General features: G+C 37.0%; 2 protein-coding genes across 2 annotated transcripts; one reads left to right on the forward strand and one right to left on the reverse strand.

The window, feature by feature from the left end:
• Positions 1-4,322, forward strand: LOC117331866 (EKC/KEOPS complex subunit TPRKB-like). Its single transcript, XM_033890820.1, has 4 exons — positions 1-273; positions 2,152-2,274; positions 2,620-2,793; positions 3,758-4,322. Exons 1-4 carry the CDS (start codon positions 130-132, stop codon positions 3,848-3,850), a joined length of 534 nt encoding a protein of 177 aa, XP_033746711.1. The 5' UTR covers positions 1-129; the 3' UTR covers positions 3,851-4,322.
• A 9,010-nt stretch (positions 4,323-13,332) lies between these two features.
• On the reverse strand, positions 13,333-18,624 carry LOC117331868 (laccase-5-like). Its single transcript, XM_033890821.1, has 3 exons — positions 18,537-18,624; positions 14,192-16,178; positions 13,333-13,580 (listed from the first exon to the last, which is right to left on the reverse strand). The coding sequence occupies exons 1-3, from the start codon at positions 18,537-18,539 to the stop codon at positions 13,480-13,482; spliced, it is 2,091 nt and encodes a 696-aa protein (XP_033746712.1). The 5' UTR covers positions 18,540-18,624; the 3' UTR covers positions 13,333-13,479.
• Positions 18,625-19,170: the final 546 nt, after the last annotated feature.

The following is a 19,170-nucleotide window of genomic DNA, read 5'->3' on the forward strand; positions in this document are numbered from 1 at the left end:
TAATTTTGAAGGTAAGAAAGGGTATCTACTTCCTGAGTCGAAAATACACATGTTACTACCATACATATAACATTTTATCCTGTTAAAACGACGTAGTATAGAAGAAAGGTCTCGTATGATCCTAACAGAATGTCGGCGAAGGTGATCAGAAATGAACTGTACCCTGATTCGACCATGACACTCGCACTATTTAGAAATGTTGACAATGCGAAAGAACTCCGGCAGTGTGTCATGACTGGGAAATTCGAGGCAGCGCTCTTAAAAACTTCTATGGTAAGTGAGTTTGTTACATTTTATGCAAGATAATTTATACAGTATATTTTATATGGCTTATTACAAATTCTTTTTGATAGAACCTGTAACTGTGTAACTTTGCGAAATAAACGAGTATGCATACACAAGTTGTTTTATAAAGTTGTAGACGTCAGAAAAATGTCTTAAACTTGGAATATGTTTGTATTTGTGCTACGATTGAAATTTAAAAACGTGACATGTTTCGACAAACAATTTTCAAATTTACACACAACACAATCATAATTCACGAAATTATGCACAAACAAATTACAATATATATACATGTGATGTAATTTTCAGGTCAGTAAAACCAGAGACATATATAGATATATATCTATATATGTCTCCGGTAAAACCACATATATATATATCTATATATGTCTCCGGTAAAACCACATATATATATATCTATATATGTCTCCGGTAAAACCACCTACTTGCGTATGAAACGCAACCCTGTAATAGCCAAAAATCACTCTAAAATTAACTTCATCAAAGTGTTCGTCAAAGTCGCATTTATTTAGTCATGAAACATCATACAAATACAAAAATAAAAATTCTTTGCACATTGGAAATTACAAAAGTTGATGCAATACTAGTGTGACATCAAGTTTCTAGGTAGACAATGCTTTCAATACATAATTTAGTAAAATATTATTAACATTATGGTACATTATGTTTTAAACGCCATTGAATAAAATATTTAAAAATTTACTGTTTAATCGACATTGTTTATTTTTAGTAACAAAACAAATCCATATACTCGAACTGGCATATAATACGCAAATTCAAGTATTATACACAAGTAAATGGTTTTCCCCTACCTGATGTTGTTAGGTGGCAGGTTTTAATTGTATTTACAAATAGAGACATAGTGAAATTGTTGCCTTCTAGCTTTGTACTAGGGTAAATTTCCCTTTAATACCTCAGTTGGTAGAGCAGCAGACCAGTAAGCTGCAGGGTCGCTTGTTCGATCCCCTGTAGATGCACACTATTCTCTTCCCTGTTACAGTTATTTTTGTTGCATTTTGTTTTTATACATGTGCATTGTACATATGTGTAATGAATTCACAAGTGTTTATCATATATTATCAGACAAGTGACAGTAAAAATAAACTAAAATATGTTCTTTCATGTAAATTCTATTTTTGAGTATTTTTCAGCTTTGTTTCTCAAATGATTTTAAATTCTATCTGAAACTTTAAACTAGTAAACATACACTGCATTTGATCTTTTATCTTGTCACACATCAGGTCAAGTAACATACCGTAAATATTCGCGTATAGTGCACACTTTTTTTCAAAAATTGACAAGTGAAAAAGACCACTGCGCACTATACGCAAGTACAAGCCTTTTCCCAGTCAGAATGAATGTGATTTGACCGAGATTTGTGATCGTTTCCTTTCACAGCAGGATTGATTTAATACTTATATATATATATTACATATATAAAGCATTTAGAAAGTAATATTTAACAAATAATCAAAGAAATGAATAGTTATTTTGATGTTTAATTCCTTGGTAATCTTTGATTCAAAGTTTGGTAGGCAATAGACATGAGTGGGCTTATTACATTGCATTTACTCAACAATTTATAGGTTTATTGTTGGATAACAGGGCATCCAGTTGACCCTTGACTTTTAGCAATTTCAGAAGTCAAATCACTATTTCTGAGAAATCTGAAGGGTCAAAACATATGTCAAATAGACAAGTCCCTCAAAACCAAGTGTCATAATATTATCTCAGTTTGGGGAGTCAAAAACATACTCTCAAGGGTCTACTGGATGCCCTGGATAAGTATACCCTTTGCTTTATCACATCTCATTGAACCTGTTATTGTTAAACAATAACTTTCAGATAACTGACCCGTTCCAAGTGGTTGTGGCTGCAAACAGAGCAGTTCATTTGAACAAAGTTAACAAGATGATGACAAAGAATGTTCACACTGAAATCCTGTTCAGTTTATCACCCACAAAAAATGTAAGTATTGATAAGAACGGTATATCGTTTTATATGATTTAACAGATACAATTATTATAATCATCTGTCATCTTTAGAAAGCTTTCATGGGAAGAAAAAAGAAAGTAACAAAATATACTGTTGACATGAATTTGCCCTTTTTTTTTTCACGAGAAATTCAAAAATGATTCAGGTCAATTTCAGGTCAATATTTTTCAAGTCAAATTAACCTCAAGACATTTTACCTGTGTACATTATGTATAATAATGACAAGGCAATGCCTAGACATTCTAGTCACAATTTACATTAACTTATTATAAGCTCTTATCCATCAGATTTATTCACTTTTATTGAATATATTTACAGATATCAGAATCATTCAGAAAGTTCGGCCTTGCTGACTCTGACCGAAGTGTTATGGTGGCCATCACGGACGACTTTGATGGGACTGTCCTCAACTCTATCATCACTTCTACGCAAGGAGAGCTCATTGATGTAGCAGAAGTGGACAGTTTATCAGACATAGCATTGATAAAAAAAGTATGAAGGACACCATTTTATTGTCAACTTTTCATTACTGTTGCGCTGTCTTTTAATACAAAAAAATTTCAGGAATATCTGAGTATTCAGTTAGACTGAACATTAATCTGAAAACATACATTAATGTACCAAGCTTGAGGTACTATGTATACTGTAAACATTTGTGCTCCTTCTTAGTTAAGTAGATTCAACATAATTATCATAGAAAATCTGCTTTTAGGACACTCTGGAATGTGTTTTTTTTTTGCAAAGTGTTAATCATTTCCCTGCTTTACATGCAGCAAATGGTTTAGTTTAGTTTAGTTTAGTTTATTTCCGAATGTAGCACAACATATAGGAATTACATAATACATAAATGTACATTACAATTCATTTGAACAAGATAGCGGAGAACACAACCGATATAATTATAATTCATACCATTACACACATGTATATAACACACTCTCTACAGCAAGCAAAATAATGAAACTTGACAAATACTATCTAACGCAAAATTCAGTTATTGAGTAGAGATATTCTTTTGGATGAAGCATGCATTAGATATTTACTGAAATTTCTTAAAGTTATAACATTTTAACTTGCATATAATTCAGTTAACTTGAATACAGAAGGTATCAAGACTATTTTTCATAGATCTTATGTCACATCAATAGCAGTCCTTTACAAGACAATAAACTAAACCAGTTTATTTACAGCTCCTGAGGTCAGGTTTCCATGAAATATCCAACTACTGTCATCATACAAGCTAGGTCCATGGTGATAGTCTATATGTACTTATATTTACAGACCAAACATGTCAGCAACCAGCTGTAGGCAATAGTTTGTACCTGCATAGCCTCAGGAGTTGCTGCTTTTTATTCAGAATCATCACATACAATTGTACATAAACATTTAAAACAACCATTTGAATATTTGAATGAATGAATTCTTTATACATGTATGTTTGATTTTTTTTCTTCAGATTTACAAGATTACTGATGCTGAGTTGACAACATGTTCCCTCTCAGATGCTATAATATCGAGAATCTCGAGTAAGGACATTGTAAATGTATGACAGAAACACAAGGAAACACTTATGGACTTAGAATGCTCTTGTGGAGTACATGGGACATCAAGAATGCATCATTTGCCTTTTTTTCAATTGACTGTTGCCTGGTGTTTAAAGGGAACACCTGCAAGGATGGAATTATTGTTTTGGTCTTAAGACACTGTTAATGAAGATTCTAAATCCTCTAGCTACTGCTAAAATGTTAAAGGAAAACAGGAATAACCTTAAGTACGAAGGATACATTTAACATATTTATTAACTGGTGTAAAGGAATAAACATAACGCACAAATGATTGTAAGATCTTTAGCTTGTTTATAGGAAAGAAAAAAAAGACAAATGATTGCATGATCATTAAATTCTTTTAAGAAACAGGAAAGTACCAAGTATCTTGGTCTACACCAACGAACAACTGTATAACATAACTGTTCATAAAATGTACATTTTGTATTTGAATGAATACAATTAATATCAGTTGTATTTTGGAAGTTTTGTGTGTTTTTAGGTGTACCCCAGTTACTGTTTAGTTACCTCGATCCATTAAACGTTTTGCAAAAACTCTTAAACTAAACATTTTGTTAAATAAAATTTGTTGAAATGAAAATAAGAATGTGTGCATGATCTTAGCTACTGTAACAGAGTTCAGCGAACACAAAAAATTAATTTGTGATCTTTAGCTTGTGTTAAGGAGTGAAAAAATGATTGTATTTCATTTGCCTACTTAATTTTGTGATTATAGTTATCCCCCCCCCCCCCCCCCCCCCCTAGTTGAAAGATTCCCCCCAGGGAAAGAATCAGCTAGCCCATTCTTTCCCCCCTATCAGCTTTGTTAGCGGGGAAATTTTTGGCAAGCCCTTTCGTTCCCCCCATCAGCTTTGGAGATGGGGAAACTTTTGGCTAGCCTATTCTTTCCCCCTTATCAGCTTTGTTAGCGGGAAAACTTTTGCCTAGCCCATTCTTTCCCCCCTATAAGCTATGTTAGCGGGGAAACTTTTGGCCAGCCCATTCTTTCCCCCGTATCAGCTTTGGAGATGGGGAAACTTTTGGCTAGCCTATTCTTTCCCCCTTATCAGCTTTGTTAGCGGGAAAACTTTTGCCTAGCCCATTCTTTCCCCCCTATAAGCTATGTTAGCGGGGAAACTTTTGGCTAGCCAATTCTTTCCCCCCTATCAGCTTTGGAGATGGGGAAACTTTTGGCTAGCCAATTCTTTCCCCCTTATCAGCTTTGGAGATGGGGAAACTTTTGGCTAGCCAATTCTTTCCCCCCTATCAGCTATGGAGATGGGGAAACTTTTGGCTAGCCCATTCTTTCCCCCCTATCAGCTTTGGAGATTGGGAAACTTTTGGCTAGCCAATTCTTTCCCCCCTATCAGCTATGGAGATGGGGAAACTTTTGGCTAAGCCCATTCTTTCCCCCCTATCAGCTTTGGAGATTGGGAAACTTTTGCCTAGCCAATTCTTTCCCCCCTATCAGCTTTGTTAGCGGGGAAATTTTTGCCTAGCCCATTCTTTCCCCCCTATCGGCTATGGAGATGGGGAAACTTTTGGCTAGCCTATTCTTTCCCCCTTATCAGCTTTGTTAGCGGGGAAACTTTTGGCTAGCCCATTCTTTCTCCCCTATCAGCTTTGGAGATGGGGAAACTTTTGGCTAGCCAATTCTTTCCCCCTTATCAGCTTTGGAGATGGGGAAACTTTTGGCTAGCCAATTCTTTCCCCCCTATCAGCTATGGAGATGGGGAAACTTTTGGCTAGCCCATTCTTTCCCCCTTATCAGCTTTGGAGATGGGGAAACTTTTGGCTAGCCCATTCTTTCCCCCCTATCAGCTTTGGAGATGGGGAAACTTTTGGCTAGCCAATTCTTTCCCCCTTATCAGCTTTGGAGATGGGGAAACTTTTGGCTAGCCAATTCTTTCCCCCCTATCAGCTTTGGAGATGGGGAAATTTTTGGCTAGCCCATTCTTTCCCCCTTATCAGCTTTGGAGATGGGGAAACTTTTGGCTAGCCCATTCTTTCCCCCTATCAGCTATGGAGATGGGGAAACTTTTGGCTAGCCTATTCTTTCCCCCTTATCAGCTATGTTAGCGGGGAAACTTTTGGCTAGCCAATTCTTTCCCCCCTATCAGCTTTGTTAGCGGGGAAACTTTTGCCTAGCCAATTCTTTCCCCCCTATCAGTTTTGTTAGTGGGGAAACTTTTGGCTAGCCCATTCTTTTCCCCCTATCGGCTTTGTTAGTGGGGAAACTTTTGGCCCTTCTTCCCCCCTATCAGCTTGTTGCGGGATGCCTAGTGTCCCCACTTCATGTGTGAGTCAATAGTGGGGACACTAAATAAATTTTATTTTTTATATCAGTCAGGCTTTGTTAACTCTTCCCACTTTTCAAGACAGTTTACTTGTGTCCAGGTATGGTACTGTTGATGAGTGAAAGGAGCTGCAATGACTACCTACAAGGATCACTTTAATTTGAACTTGGTTAAGAATTGATAATGTAATTGTACATGATGTTCAACTACTGTGAATGAGTATATAGAGCACAAAATGTAACATTTCATTCTGTCAAAAAATGCCAATAAGAGCTGTATTCATTTTTATAACTCCAGAAAAGTATATATATATATGTGTGTCACTATCGCACTACTTTCCATTTTATTGTTTTCAAATTGTTTGTTATAATGCAGATTGTGCCAGTAGTCATATTTTTATCTCAATCATATTTAAATTGATTGAAAAGAATATGTATGTTGACGCTAATTATTAAGCTAGTTAGATATTCGTTTGTCTCCTCTGCTCCCTTATTTGACTTGACCTTTTAACCTGAAAATAAAGCTTGCAATAACCCGATTATAGTACACTGCACGTCGAATGTGGGTGATAAAGATATCAGGAACATGCGTTAAGGTATATCTTCCACATTTGAAAGTTATGGCCTGGACAAGACAGTATTGGAGAAAAATCACACTTATTTCACCTTTGACCTATAGGTCAAGAAGTTCTAGATTGCCACATTCAAATAACAGATTACATTCTGGATGTAGTAAGAATGTCCTTACCGTGATATTACACTGCAGACAGGGATATATTGTACTCCAGTACTGAATATATCGAGAATTTCCTCCTTTACTATTTGTAATTTGTTGTTTTTATCCAAAACATCATACAAAAGTTTAGTCTGAATGATTCTGATTTTCTGCTTTTAAGGTACAGATGATACACTTCCAGCAGTATAATTAGAATCTGCTCTCCTGAGGTTTCAGTCACGTTGAAGTCTTGTTTCCGTCTTGCATGAAAAATTTTGCAGTCCACAGTTTACAGTTTTATAGCAAGATTGTATCTGAAAAATGTGTCAAAATTTCAGACTTCTTATGTAAGTAGATATGTTTTTAGAAGAATATAAAAAAATGGTCCATTTGGTGGTCATTCTGAAAATTGCTGTTTCTTGCATTCTGTGCAAGGCTCAAATTTCATATTTTTGGGCTTAACTGTTTTCACTTAAACCATCATTGCCTTGGCAATTTTGAATGTTTCTAATTTAATTTTGCTGTAAAACTGTCATGTTCAATACAAATTAAACAGTAACCAACAAAGTGGAAAATTAGACAGGTTTGGCATTTTATTTTCACATTTAAGTGTAATTGGAGCACCTAAAATATTTTTCCAAAAAACTGAAAAATAATAAATATTAGTTAAGGACAAAAAAAGTAAGCACACAGACCCACATTTTTGTATCAGTTTTAGAAAGAAAAACATTTCCCCATTTGATCTGCAAAATATCTTAAAAAGGTTGTCAGCAGAACTTTTTATATTGAGCATTAAACCTAGCAAAAATGATGAAAAGTTGGGTATTTTATACTTCAAAATTTAGGGGTACTGGGTTACATAAATTGCTATTCTGATTAAAAATAATTGGCTAGATCAATTTAACTTACAGATTTTATAGGAATATGCTAGTTTTATCAATTCCAAGAACATTCATACATATCTGATAACACACTTTTAAGATATTGCTTAGACTGGTTGTGTGTATGGTCAAAACAGCAGAATTCAGTAAGCTTTGATCAACAATAGCTCAAAACCAAGCACACCGACATATGATTTTCTTTTCATTTTTTTTATATCTCTATATTCTTCCCTTTAAAATGAAGTGTAACATTTAAAAAGTTAGTCATTAGAAAATTTTGACTTTTCACCAGAGCAGATCCTTAGAGTGGATAGATAGTCGGAATCAGTTGGACTAGTAATTAACATGCATCATTGACAGGAATTTATTTGATTAAACGTTTGCTGGACCTTCTCGCTCATCCCCAAATACCTCCCTTCAATATACACGGTTTCAGATACATTATTATACAAATGCTTACATCCTTTATTTCCACGAAAAAAGACGAACACAAAATAAATACCATGTGTTGACTTGGACCCGGAGGAAATACCTTACAACGTTTTAGATTATTTATCATGCACAATAACACCACGTGTTTTTGAAAATGTACACATATTGTACACGGAAAGCTATACCTATCATTTTCCCTAGAGGGCGGATCATGAAACGTGTCAGAATTTCTGAAAATACATAGTTAATGAGGAAAAGTCGATAATGTTCATTTGATTGACCTTGACCTTACGGCCCGTTGGTACAATTGACATACAATACATATGGCAAGCCAAAGTGGAAAAAGGTCCCCATTTATGGATATCAATAATTCATTTATCGATTTCCATAAATCATTTTCTGATATCGATATCTATATAAACAAAAATTAATTGTTGATTTCAAACAATAGGTATTTATTGATATCCATAAATGGGGATTTTTTTCCAATTTGGCTTGTCCATATATGCATGGGTGCGACAGCAAGTATAAAGTAATTAGTGGAGAACGAGTTAGATACGTATAACTGGACACAGTTGAACATCTCTACACAGAATACAGCGGTTATCAGCAACGATTCCGTAAGTACTTCTCAAAATCCCTATGCACATGTAAGAATGTGCTGGAAAACCCCGATTGTCTTCTATAAGGATCTTATATCAACATCCATACAACAGGTACAGTTTACATAACTATCTGAAAAAAACCCTTTATCGGTTGAATAAAAAGAAATGGTAAATTCAACTATCGTCACACACTCATGAAAAGGGAGATATCATTGAGCAACACCAAAGAGTTTGTCATTTATTTTAACTGAATGATATTGAATACGATTTCCACTTTGTATTAGTGTGTCATTGTTTTTTTTCAGATTTAAGAAATGCATTCTGGAAAGGTTATTATGTGACAAATCCAAGTGTGTGAAAATTAGTAGAATTACTTTTTACAAATAGCTCCAAAGAATTAACAATATTGGGTAAATATATATATTACTTATTAATTGAGAAAAGGCTAGAAATATTAGCTTGATGAAAAGATATAGATACACTCTCCATATGCATTTATTGCTGTGTATAAGCTGGTCGAACCTGTAAATATGTATGTAAGTATTTGTGATATCTACTCTATATATGTCTGTATTATAAAATGACGAGTTAATTAGCTGGAAGTCAAAGGACTTGTCTGTATCACTGTGTACGGCCGTATCGTGTTAACTTGAACTTGTCTGTATCACTGTGTACGGCCGTATCGTGTTAACTTGAACTTGTCTGTATCACTGTGTACGGCCGTATCGTGTTAACTTGAACTTGTCTGTATCACTGTGTACGGCCGTATCGTGTTAACTTGAACTTGTCTATATCACTGTGTACGGCCGTGTCATGTTAACTTGAACTTGTCTGTATCACTGTGTACGTCGTATCGTGTTAACTTGAACTTGTCTATATCACTGTGTACGGCCGTGTCATGTTAACTTGAACTTGTCTGTATCACTGTGTACGGCCGTATCGTGTTAACTTGAACTTGTCTGTATCACTGTGTACGGCCGTATCGTGTTAACTTGAACTTGTCTGTATCATTGTGTACGGCCGTATCATGTTGACTTGAACTTGTCTGTATCACTGTGTACGGCCGTATCGTGTTAACTTGAACTTGTCTGTATCACTGTGTACGGCCGTATCGTGTTAACTTGAACTTGTCTGTATCACTGTGTACGGCTGTGTCATGTTAACTTGAACTTGTCTGTATCACTGTGTACGTCGTATCGTGTTAACTTGAACTTGTCTGTATCACTGTGTACGTCGTATCGTGTTAACTTGAACTTGTCTGTATCACTGTACGGCCGTATCGTGTTAACTTGAACTTGTCTGTATCACTGTGTACGGCCGTATCGTGTTAACTTGAACTTGTCTGTATCACTGTGTACGGCCGTATCGTGTTAACTTGAACTTGTCTGTATCACTGTGTACGGCCGTATCGTGTTAACTTGAACTTGTCTGTATCACTGTGTACGGCCGTATCGTGTTAACTTGAACTTGTCTGTATCACTGTGTACGGCCGTGTCGTGTTAACTTGAACTTATCTGTATATCACTGTGTACGGCCGTATCGTGTTAACTTGAACTTGTCTGTATCACTGTACGGCCGTATCGTGTTAACTTGAACTTGTCTGTATCACTGTGTACGGCCGTGTCATGTTAACTTGAACTTGTCTGTATATCACTGTGTACGGCCGTATCGTGTTAACTTGAACTTGTCTGTATCACTGTGTACAGCCGTATCGTGTTAACTTGAACTTGTCTGTATCACTGTGTACGGCCGTATCATGTTAACTTGAACTTGTCTGTATTCACTGTGTACGGCCGTATCATGTTAACTTAAACTTGTCTGTATCACTGTGTACGGCCGTATCGTGTTAACTTGAACTTGTCTGTATCACTGTACGGCCGTATCATGTTAATTTGAACTTGTCTGTAATCATTGTACGGCCGTATCGTGTTAACTTGAACTTGTCTGTATTACTGTGTACGGCCGTGTCGTGTTAACTTGAACTTGTCTGTATCACTGTGTACGGCCGTGTCGTGTTAACTTGAACTTGTCTGTATCACTGTGTACGGCCGTGTCGTGTTAACTTGAACTTGTCCGTATCACTGTGTACGGCCGTATCGTGTTAACTTGAACTTATCTGTATCACTGTGTACAGCCGTATCGTGTTAACTTAAACTTGTCTGTATCACTGTGTACGGCAGTATCGTGTTAACTTGAACTTGTCTGTATCACTATGTACGGCCGTATCGTGTTAACTTGAACTTGCCTGTATCACTGTGTACGGCCGTATCGTGTTAACTTGAACTTGTCTGTATCACTGTGTACGGCCGTATCGTGTTAACTTGAACGTGTCTGTATCACTGTGTACGGCTGTGTCGTGTTAACTTGAACTTGTCTGTATCACTGTGTACGGCCGTATCGTGTTAACTTGAACTTGTCTGTATCACTGTGTACGGCCGTGTCGTGTTAACTTGAACTTGTCTGTATCACTGTGTACGGCCGTATCGTGTTAACTTGAACTTGTCTGTATCACTGTGTACGGCCGTGTCGTGTTAACTTGAACTTGTCTGTATCACTGTACGGCCGTATCGTGTTAACTTGAACTTGTCTGTATCACTGTGTACGGCCGTATCGTGTTAACTTGAACTTGTCTGTATCACTGTGTACGGCCGTATCGTGTTAACTTGAACTTGTCTGTATCACTGTGTACGGCCGTATCGTGTTAACTTGAACTTGTCTGTATCACTGTGTACGGCCGTGTCGTGTTAACTTGAACTTGTCTGTATCACTGTGTACGGCCGTATCGTGTTAACTATGAACTTGTCTGTAATCATTGTACGGCCGTATCGTGTTAACTTGAACTTGTCTGTATCACTGTGTACGGCAGTATCGTGTTAACTTGAACTTGTCTGTATCACTGTGTACGGTCGTATCGTGTTAACTTGAACTTGTCTGTATATCACTGTACGGCCGTATCGTGTTAACTTGAACTTGTCTGTATCACTGTGTACGGCCGTATCGTGTTAACTATAACTTGTCTGTAATCATTGTACGGCCGTATCGTGTTAACTTGAACTTGTCTGTATCACTGTGTACAGCCGTATCATGTTAACTTGAACTTGTCTGTATCACTGTGTACGGCCGTGTCGTGTTAACTTGAACTTGTCTGTATCACTGTGTACGGCCGTGTCGTGTTAACTTGAACTTGTCTGTATCACTGTGTACGGCCGTGTCGTGTTAACTTGAACTTATCTGTATCACTATGTACGGCCGTATCGTGTTAACTTGAACTTGTCTGTATCACTGTGTACAGCAGTATCATGTTAACTTGAACTTGTCTGTATCACTGTGTACGGCCGTGTCGTGTTAACTTGAACTTGTCTGTATCACTGTACGGCCGTATCGTGTTAACTATAACTTGTCTGTATCACTGTGTACAGCCGTATCGTGTTAACTTGAACTTGTCTGTATCACTGTGTACGGCCGTATCGTGTTAACTTGAACTTGTCTGTATCACTGTGTACGGCCGTATCGTGTTAACTTGAACTTGTCTGTATCACTGTGTACGGCCGTGTCATGTTAACTTGAACTTGTCTGTATCACTGTGTACGGCCGTATCGTGTTAACTTGAACTTGTCTGTATCACTGTGTACGGCCGTATCGTGTTAACTTGAACTTGTCTGTATCACTGTGTACGGCCGTGTCGTGTTAACTTGAACTTGTCTGTATCACTGTGTACGTCGTATCGTGTTAACTTGAACTTGTCTGTATATCACTGTACGGCCGTATCGTGTTAACTTGAACTTGTCTGTATCACTGTACGGCCGTATCGTGTTAACTTGAACTTGTCTGTATCACTGTGTACGGCCGTGTCATGTTAACTTGAACTTGTCTGTATCACTGTGTACGTCGTATCGTGTTAACTTGAACTTGTCTGTATCACTGTGTACAGCCGTATCATGTTAACTTGAACTTGTCTGTATCACTGTGTACGGCCGTAGCATGTTAACTGAGTACGGCCGTGTTAAGACCAGTAACGCGAGGTTCCCGATGACCTATAAAAGACTATAGAGTGTCTTGTATGTAGATATATCTATCAATGTTACTGATTATATCATGAGGATGCCTACATGTACACAATGTAAGTGCTCAATATTTGTAAGCGCTTTTTTGCTCCGGATATGACGCGACAGGTGGCGTTACTGGTCAAGATGAGGTATGTGATTGGTCATTGTAAAGGTACATTTTGTAAATGCAAAATGCAGATATGCAGTTAAAAACGAAACAAAGTTAAGATTGAATGCAGAATGAATCTTTTCAAATGACACATTAATAAAATTATATTCCCGATTCAAATGCAGTCTTATTATCACCAAAAATGATTCAAACTTATATAACTTTGTTACCCGTGCTGAAACGCATTAGATCGTTAATCAATTCAGAGACTTATATACTAGAGTATATAGATCTCTGATTTATTTCACCAGCAATTTTACATTATAACAACCAGCATTAAAACTATGCCTTTTATCTTTTTTAAAGATATTTCTTGTTTTAAAATGAATTAGAGAACACAGTGTTCAATCAAATTAGACTTTAATATGATAAATTTCCATTCACCAACACAAGAAAAATAATGCTTATTTCAGTAATGATTTATTAATCTCCCCTATATTCCAATGCAAAATTACTGTTTCATAGATAATGTATCTGTCATAGAATCTCCTTATTCAGGTACGTATGTGTCCCTAGAATTCCGGCGTTTGCGACCGACAACAGGAGCTTGTCCTCCAAAACTCTCAGTGGTTGTTTTCATTCCATACGAATCTACAAGGATACAAATCAATTTTACATGTGGTATTTCGGTGGCTAGGATCAGTCATCATATATATTGGCTACGAACGAAATGTTATTGCTTTGAAGCTGAACATTGCGTTCGAGCAAAATATAATGAACATTATGACACTACAGCGATACACGACGATTTAGTGGGTAGCACCTCCTCAGGTGGTTAACTGTTAACGTATACAGTAATTACAAATTCCTATATTTTGTCTCCTTTGTTTCACATTTAATATTAATTATGAACTTCACGAAATACATTTGAATAAAACATATCCTCCAAATCAAAAGAAAAACACAATGAAAGAAGTGTCTGTGCATACAGCTGCTATGAACTATATCATGTATAGTTTTACAATTGATGGTTTGCCGATTTCATTATTTTTAAAAAGAAAGATACTTTTGGTATTGATCAAGATGAATTTGATTTTTCGGGTATGGGTATTTTCTCCGGATCACTTGTGAATCTAAGTTTAGAGGGACAGATTGTAAGTGGTTTATCAGTGATAATTTGTTTAAAAGCTATATGAAATGGCATACTACCAAAAAGGAAACAAAGAAATAATTCTAGAAAGTGAATGTTAAGTCATACGTACGAGTTACGGTTTGCTGGGGAGCTTTTGTTCCGTGAGCATCAACTGTAGTAGGTAGCTGGCTAGCATAGAGTTGTTCCCGGTAGGGAGATGGCGGGAAATCGTGGCAAACTGGAAAGCCTAATGGGGCTGCCGGATGCAAGGAGTGCGAACTATTTAATAGCATTCTCATACCCAGTGTTGCATGATACTGAATGTGACAGTGCATGATCCAAACCCCGGGGTTGTCGGCCTTGATCCTTATCACAGCATAACCACCACTTGGAATGATCAGTGTATCCTTCCGAGTGGGATTTTTCAGTTCTAGACCAGGCACATTATTTCTGAGCCAGTTTGGATTTCTCCACGTAGCGTTATTACAATAGCTGGTATCGTCTCCACCGCCTCTACAGTTTATATCTGTGTTCGGGGATATGTATTTTGCGGTCGTCATGTTGTAAGTAGCATAGCCCATTTTCAGTACGTAGAAGGAGTAGCCATGGAGATGCACAGGGTGAGCGTCACCTGTACCTATCCCCATATTCATCAACACCAGTTGTACGACGTCGTTGTGGTTAGTTGCGAGTGAATGTGTACACTTGCAAGTTTTGTCCTCGCCACAATCCACTTTATCACAAGATGTCTCGATCTCGAATGGTTGTGTTAAAACAGACACAGTCGGATCCTCAAACTCAATCCCATTGATTGATGAAACCTCTGTCGGTAGAGCGAAATTCAGAAAATGTTCCTTAAATGTATCAGCAGATGCTGGTTCAGGCGCAGGGTCATTGTCCACTGCCGATCTGAGATGATCAAATCGTAAACAGTCGGTAAAGTCACCTAATGGATAATATGTAAAGGGACAATTTACAACCAGGCATCTATCTGTCGCTATACAAGGTCTCCTTGAAGTGGTAGGTTCTACTTCCGGTGCTCCGTGATAACGTAGGATAGCTTCTACTCTATGTAACTTAGTTTCAAGTGTTTCCGCTCGTATCCAATAGTTTCCGACACTCTGATTGGCCGTTAGAATAAAGTCGTATCTTTCTCCGGGATTAATTATGAATGATTCTGCGTTGACAGGTTTGACATCGTAACCATCTGATGCAACTAATGTTAAAGAGTGCTCGTCTACCGATACCCTAATGGGATATATGGCACCAACATTTATAACCCTGAACCTATACACGTCTCCTTGATCAACTGGAAACACTGACAATGGAGCGCCATTGTTTTCTCCTGTCGTTGTGTTTTTGTAGTATCGTCCTCTACCGTTAATAAGAACAGATGTAGCATAAAATGGGTCGAAGAAACCACCATCCACAGATGTTCTTGTTTCCTCCGGTATTCGGTTCCAGAAATCGCCGTACTTAAGCTTTAGGTGATCCATATCTGCACCCCAGAAATGGTTCCAGTCTTGAACAGTCATTATGTGTTCCTTCATGGATTGGTTCCTCTCACGTATCACAAAAGCCCCATTGATTCCCTTGGTCCGCTGGTTGCCTACATGAGAATGGTACCAATATGTTCCTGTTTGGTCAGGTGTGAAGTCATACGTGAACTTCTGACCCGAGAGGATGGGACATTGTGTAACAAAGGGGACGCCATCCATCCACGGCGTTCCTTTCTGGTGAAGACCATGCCAGTGGATTGTCAGGGTATCTGAATAAAGCTTATTGATGACATGGACGATAAGACGTTGTCCCTGGTACACGATGATCGGGGGGCCGGAAAGAGTTTCATTGGCCACGACGACAAGCCTATTTTCTTCCCAGCCGTCAGCTGTAATTACTTCATCTGTAGGGATGGGTGTAGCCTTTTGTGGATCAACAACATCATATTTGTAGATTTTGCCATCATAAGGGTAAACCTGCAGTTCCACATCGTGCATCATCGTCAGTTTCTTTTCGATGACCAAGGTTGTTTCACACACAGCGGATGTCTTATCGCACTCATAGCCATGGGTAGAGGCGACGGATACACCAAGCAAAACAAAAATGGCAAAAAGGACCTGTCAAACGATAATTGAATAAATTGACTAATTAAGCAACAAAGTCTAATTTCAAAGTTTCATGGAAAGAATCGATGACAAATTTGAAATAATAAATGGAAGTATTAATTTGTTTTATTCCATTTGAATAGTTTGAATACGCCTAGCATAGCAAGATAAATCTTTGAATGTAAAACCAAATGTTTATTGAAATGAAAGGTTCTAGAACTTTAAAGTAATTTATTAAAGTTATTAGGTTCTAGCAGGCTTACAGTCCTTATTAGACTGAAAACGTTTTTGCAAATTAACCAGCACTCGTATGGGGAAAACGTTGGCAAAATACCCTGATAGGGTGATACATTGAATAAAGCATTAAATATATGACACAAAATAATTGAACACACTTTATCATTAATACAAAAGGATGAAGAACATGATTCAGTACATTCACAAATCGCCTTGCACCACAGGTTAAAATAGGTTTACATTAACCAAGAATAATGACAGATAAGAACGTTTGTTTTAGGACTTTCTATACCTGTTAACCGAAAATATCTCACAACTGATAACAGCGTGCCATCAACGTACATTCTATACATGTACCTTATGTCCTTGAATGTCCACTTAACAGTTGACATGTACGCCACATGAAGCACACATGTTGGATGGGGAACTATATGAACTTGGTGTACATAGTAATAAGGGAGTACAGAAAATAATGGTCTGACTTCAAAGTATTCAGTACTCGTGAACGTGCTACATGACATCATTTCATTGTGACGAAAATAAATGACATAATTATATTGACCATTTACCCTGCAATCTGTAGGAAAAAATGACATTTATTCGCGGATACATCAATGGAACTCTATAAGAAGATTTGTAAACTGTTCTTTTTAAAAATACTATCCGTTTTCCTACTCTTTAACGTATGTTCTTCATTAGTTTCCACCTCATCAAGAAAACCAACTTAAGTCACTTTTGCAGTCAACTTTTCTCCAGAAGTGCTAAAAATATGGTGGATAATGACATTCTTTGGTTGTAGTACCGGTTTATATCGGGTAGTAAAACCTCAGAAGAGTCGGTATCTATACACATTTTTACTTGCTCGGACAGATTTACTAATTACACTGTAGTCGTATTTTACTGTGTTACACCCTAGTGTGTATGATTGACTTTAACATGAGAAATTTAGGGGCTTATCATGCATCCTTTTGAAGATACATCGATGATGTGCTGTCTTTAGATAATAAGAAAAAAACTACATTGCGTTGAAATCTAAATGACACGATATTGACATCGATACCGGTCCAGCCGCATATCTTGATGTTCCCTACAATGTGACTTGTATAATTCAAACAAAAACCCCGGTGAATTTCATTTTCTTCTTTTGACTCCATTTCTGGTCAGTGACATATTGTTTCCCAAATTGATTACTCGTCGTACACACGTTAGAGATGTTTCGTTATTCAATGATTTCCTCCCATTATCAACTTTGGTAGGTTTCGACTGCTGATGGACAAACTCATAACTGAAGTGGTTCGTGAGATTACAAAGGACTATAGTTAAATTTTATGGCATTATCTACATAATTTCTGTTATTTTAATTATATTTTTCATAAATCTAAATATAATTTGTCTCATATTTCTTCTTGTTTTAGTGATGGAGACTTACGCTGCAATCAATATTGTTTGAATTAATTATGGAAAAGCGCGTAAACGTGCATTGTATGCTATCTTGATGCCTAAACATAACATCAGGAAATATATTTAATGTTATTGTATAAGTTTGTATCACATCTACTTGGCATGCGTTCTTTTGAAAAACAAATATTAAAAATCATGAGGCTCCTCATCCAGATTCTGACATTTCATTCCACTTTTGCCCCTCCGTCGCCTCCTAGGTATGAACAATTTAGGCTCTTAGTACTGTATCACTGACGAGTCCTAGATGGACAAAATATCTGCATGATGCGGTGTGATTCATTTCGGCTCTACTTTATCTAGCTCTGTCATTTGCTTTGAAATGTGCTGATATCTTGTGTGTGTGTTCTGTATTATCCATTAGAATAACTCGAGCAGTGATATTGTAATAAATTTTCTTTTCTTTTGTCAATCATAACCACATGCTACATGTATCATTACGTATTACGTTACTTTTACTCTTTTCTTTAACAAACTATAAGTATATATGATCTGTATCTGACCCCTTTTCGACCATGTTAATAATAAGGTATTTCGCAACGTTTCTTCCTATCTTGCTATTCAGGCTAACAACTGAAGAATTTCTCCTTGCATCAAATACATATTTTCAAGCATACATGAAAAGCATAACTATTTCATATAGAAGTGTAAAATAATGTTTTAAATATCGCTCACCATTGCTACGTCTCAGGTACACGTGTCCTCTGACAATGATGAAATGAAACTCAGCTGCATAACATATTTGGTATACCTGGACCCTTATATACCATTGTCTATCAGCATGGGCCTTATTTGTTTACCTTAAGTCAACATGTTTACGTGTGACTAAGCTAGAGACACGAAAGAATCTTTGAGCATTATCTTTAGCTGATAAGGACGTTTTACACACATACTTGTTTTCCATCGCTAATTGTTTAATAACTATTCAGTTATTATATTGATAATCACAATTATTTGTTTCAAGACAGGAATCCTTCGATTAGATTAAACCAGTATTGTGTTTATAAGGTATGTAGGTGTATAAGGGTGATTCCAATGCCTTTCTATTTTTGATTATCAACTTACTCTTGCTTCATATTGATATTGGCTATTGGATTCCCGGGTTAAATTAGAGCAAAAACGTCATCTAACGTATTTGCAGCTTACATAACATCTCTATTTTACACATCTGTTAGACCTTGTCAATCTGATTTTTGTCTCCTATGGGACTCTGCAGTTTTGATAAGAACCGTTCGTTTATACCTTGTGGTATGGAGAAATATTGCAAGATTGTGTTTACAGTAATAAGTGGATGTGGAAGCATAAATGA

This window comes from Pecten maximus, chromosome 7 (genome assembly GCF_902652985.1).
Source record: "Pecten maximus chromosome 7, xPecMax1.1, whole genome shotgun sequence".
Classification (NCBI taxonomy): Eukaryota; Metazoa; Mollusca; class Bivalvia; order Pectinida; family Pectinidae; genus Pecten; species Pecten maximus.

Coding starts and splice junctions, on each gene's coding strand:
- LOC117331866 (XM_033890820.1), top strand. CDS start 130: ATGTCGGCGAAGGTGATCAGAAATGAACTGTACCCTGATTCGACCATG. Junction 2,275..2,619: donor GTTTATCACCCACAAAAAAT/GTAAGTATTGAT, acceptor ATATATTTACAG/ATATCAGAATCATTCAGAAA. Junction 2,794..3,757: donor ACATAGCATTGATAAAAAAA/GTATGAAGGACA, acceptor TTTTTTCTTCAG/ATTTACAAGATTACTGATGC.
- LOC117331868 (XM_033890821.1), bottom strand. Junction 13,581..14,191: donor TCCCCAGCAAACCGTAACTC/GTACGTATGACT, acceptor GTATCCTTGTAG/ATTCGTATGGAATGAAAACA.